A 240-nucleotide genomic window follows, 5' to 3' on the forward strand; every position below is an offset into this window, starting at 1 on the left:
GCAGCCGTGGCGCCCGCAGTGGCGTCCAGCTGGCAGGTGTCGTCTTTCAGCGAGACGAGGGCGCAGCAGGTCCTGCAGCAGAAGCCGGAGCAGTACCTGCGCTTCAACCAGCGCCAGCTGTCCCGCATCTACCCCTCCTCCTACCGCGTGGACTCCAGCAACTACAACCCGCAGCCCTTCTGGAACGCCGGCTGCCAGATGGGTGGGTGCGCAGAGCCACCCGGGAGGGGAGGCCAAGGG

General features: G+C 68.3%; 1 protein-coding gene across 1 annotated transcript in view; it reads left to right on the forward strand.

Annotated features, from left to right (window-relative positions):
- Nucleotides 1-240, forward strand: part of PLCH2 (phospholipase C eta 2) — a 44,821-nt gene that overhangs the window by 41,872 nt on the left and 2,709 nt on the right. Inside the window, exon 9 of the mRNA XM_015569690.1 lies at nt 5-232. Within this exon, the coding sequence (XP_015425176.1) occupies nt 5-232 (228 nt within the window). The remainder of the gene's footprint in view (nt 1-4; nt 233-240) is intronic.

The sequence above is a fragment of the Myotis davidii genome, unplaced genomic scaffold, assembly GCF_000327345.1.
Source record: "Myotis davidii unplaced genomic scaffold, ASM32734v1 scaffold586, whole genome shotgun sequence".
In the NCBI taxonomy this organism is placed as follows: domain Eukaryota; kingdom Metazoa; phylum Chordata; class Mammalia; order Chiroptera; family Vespertilionidae; genus Myotis; species Myotis davidii.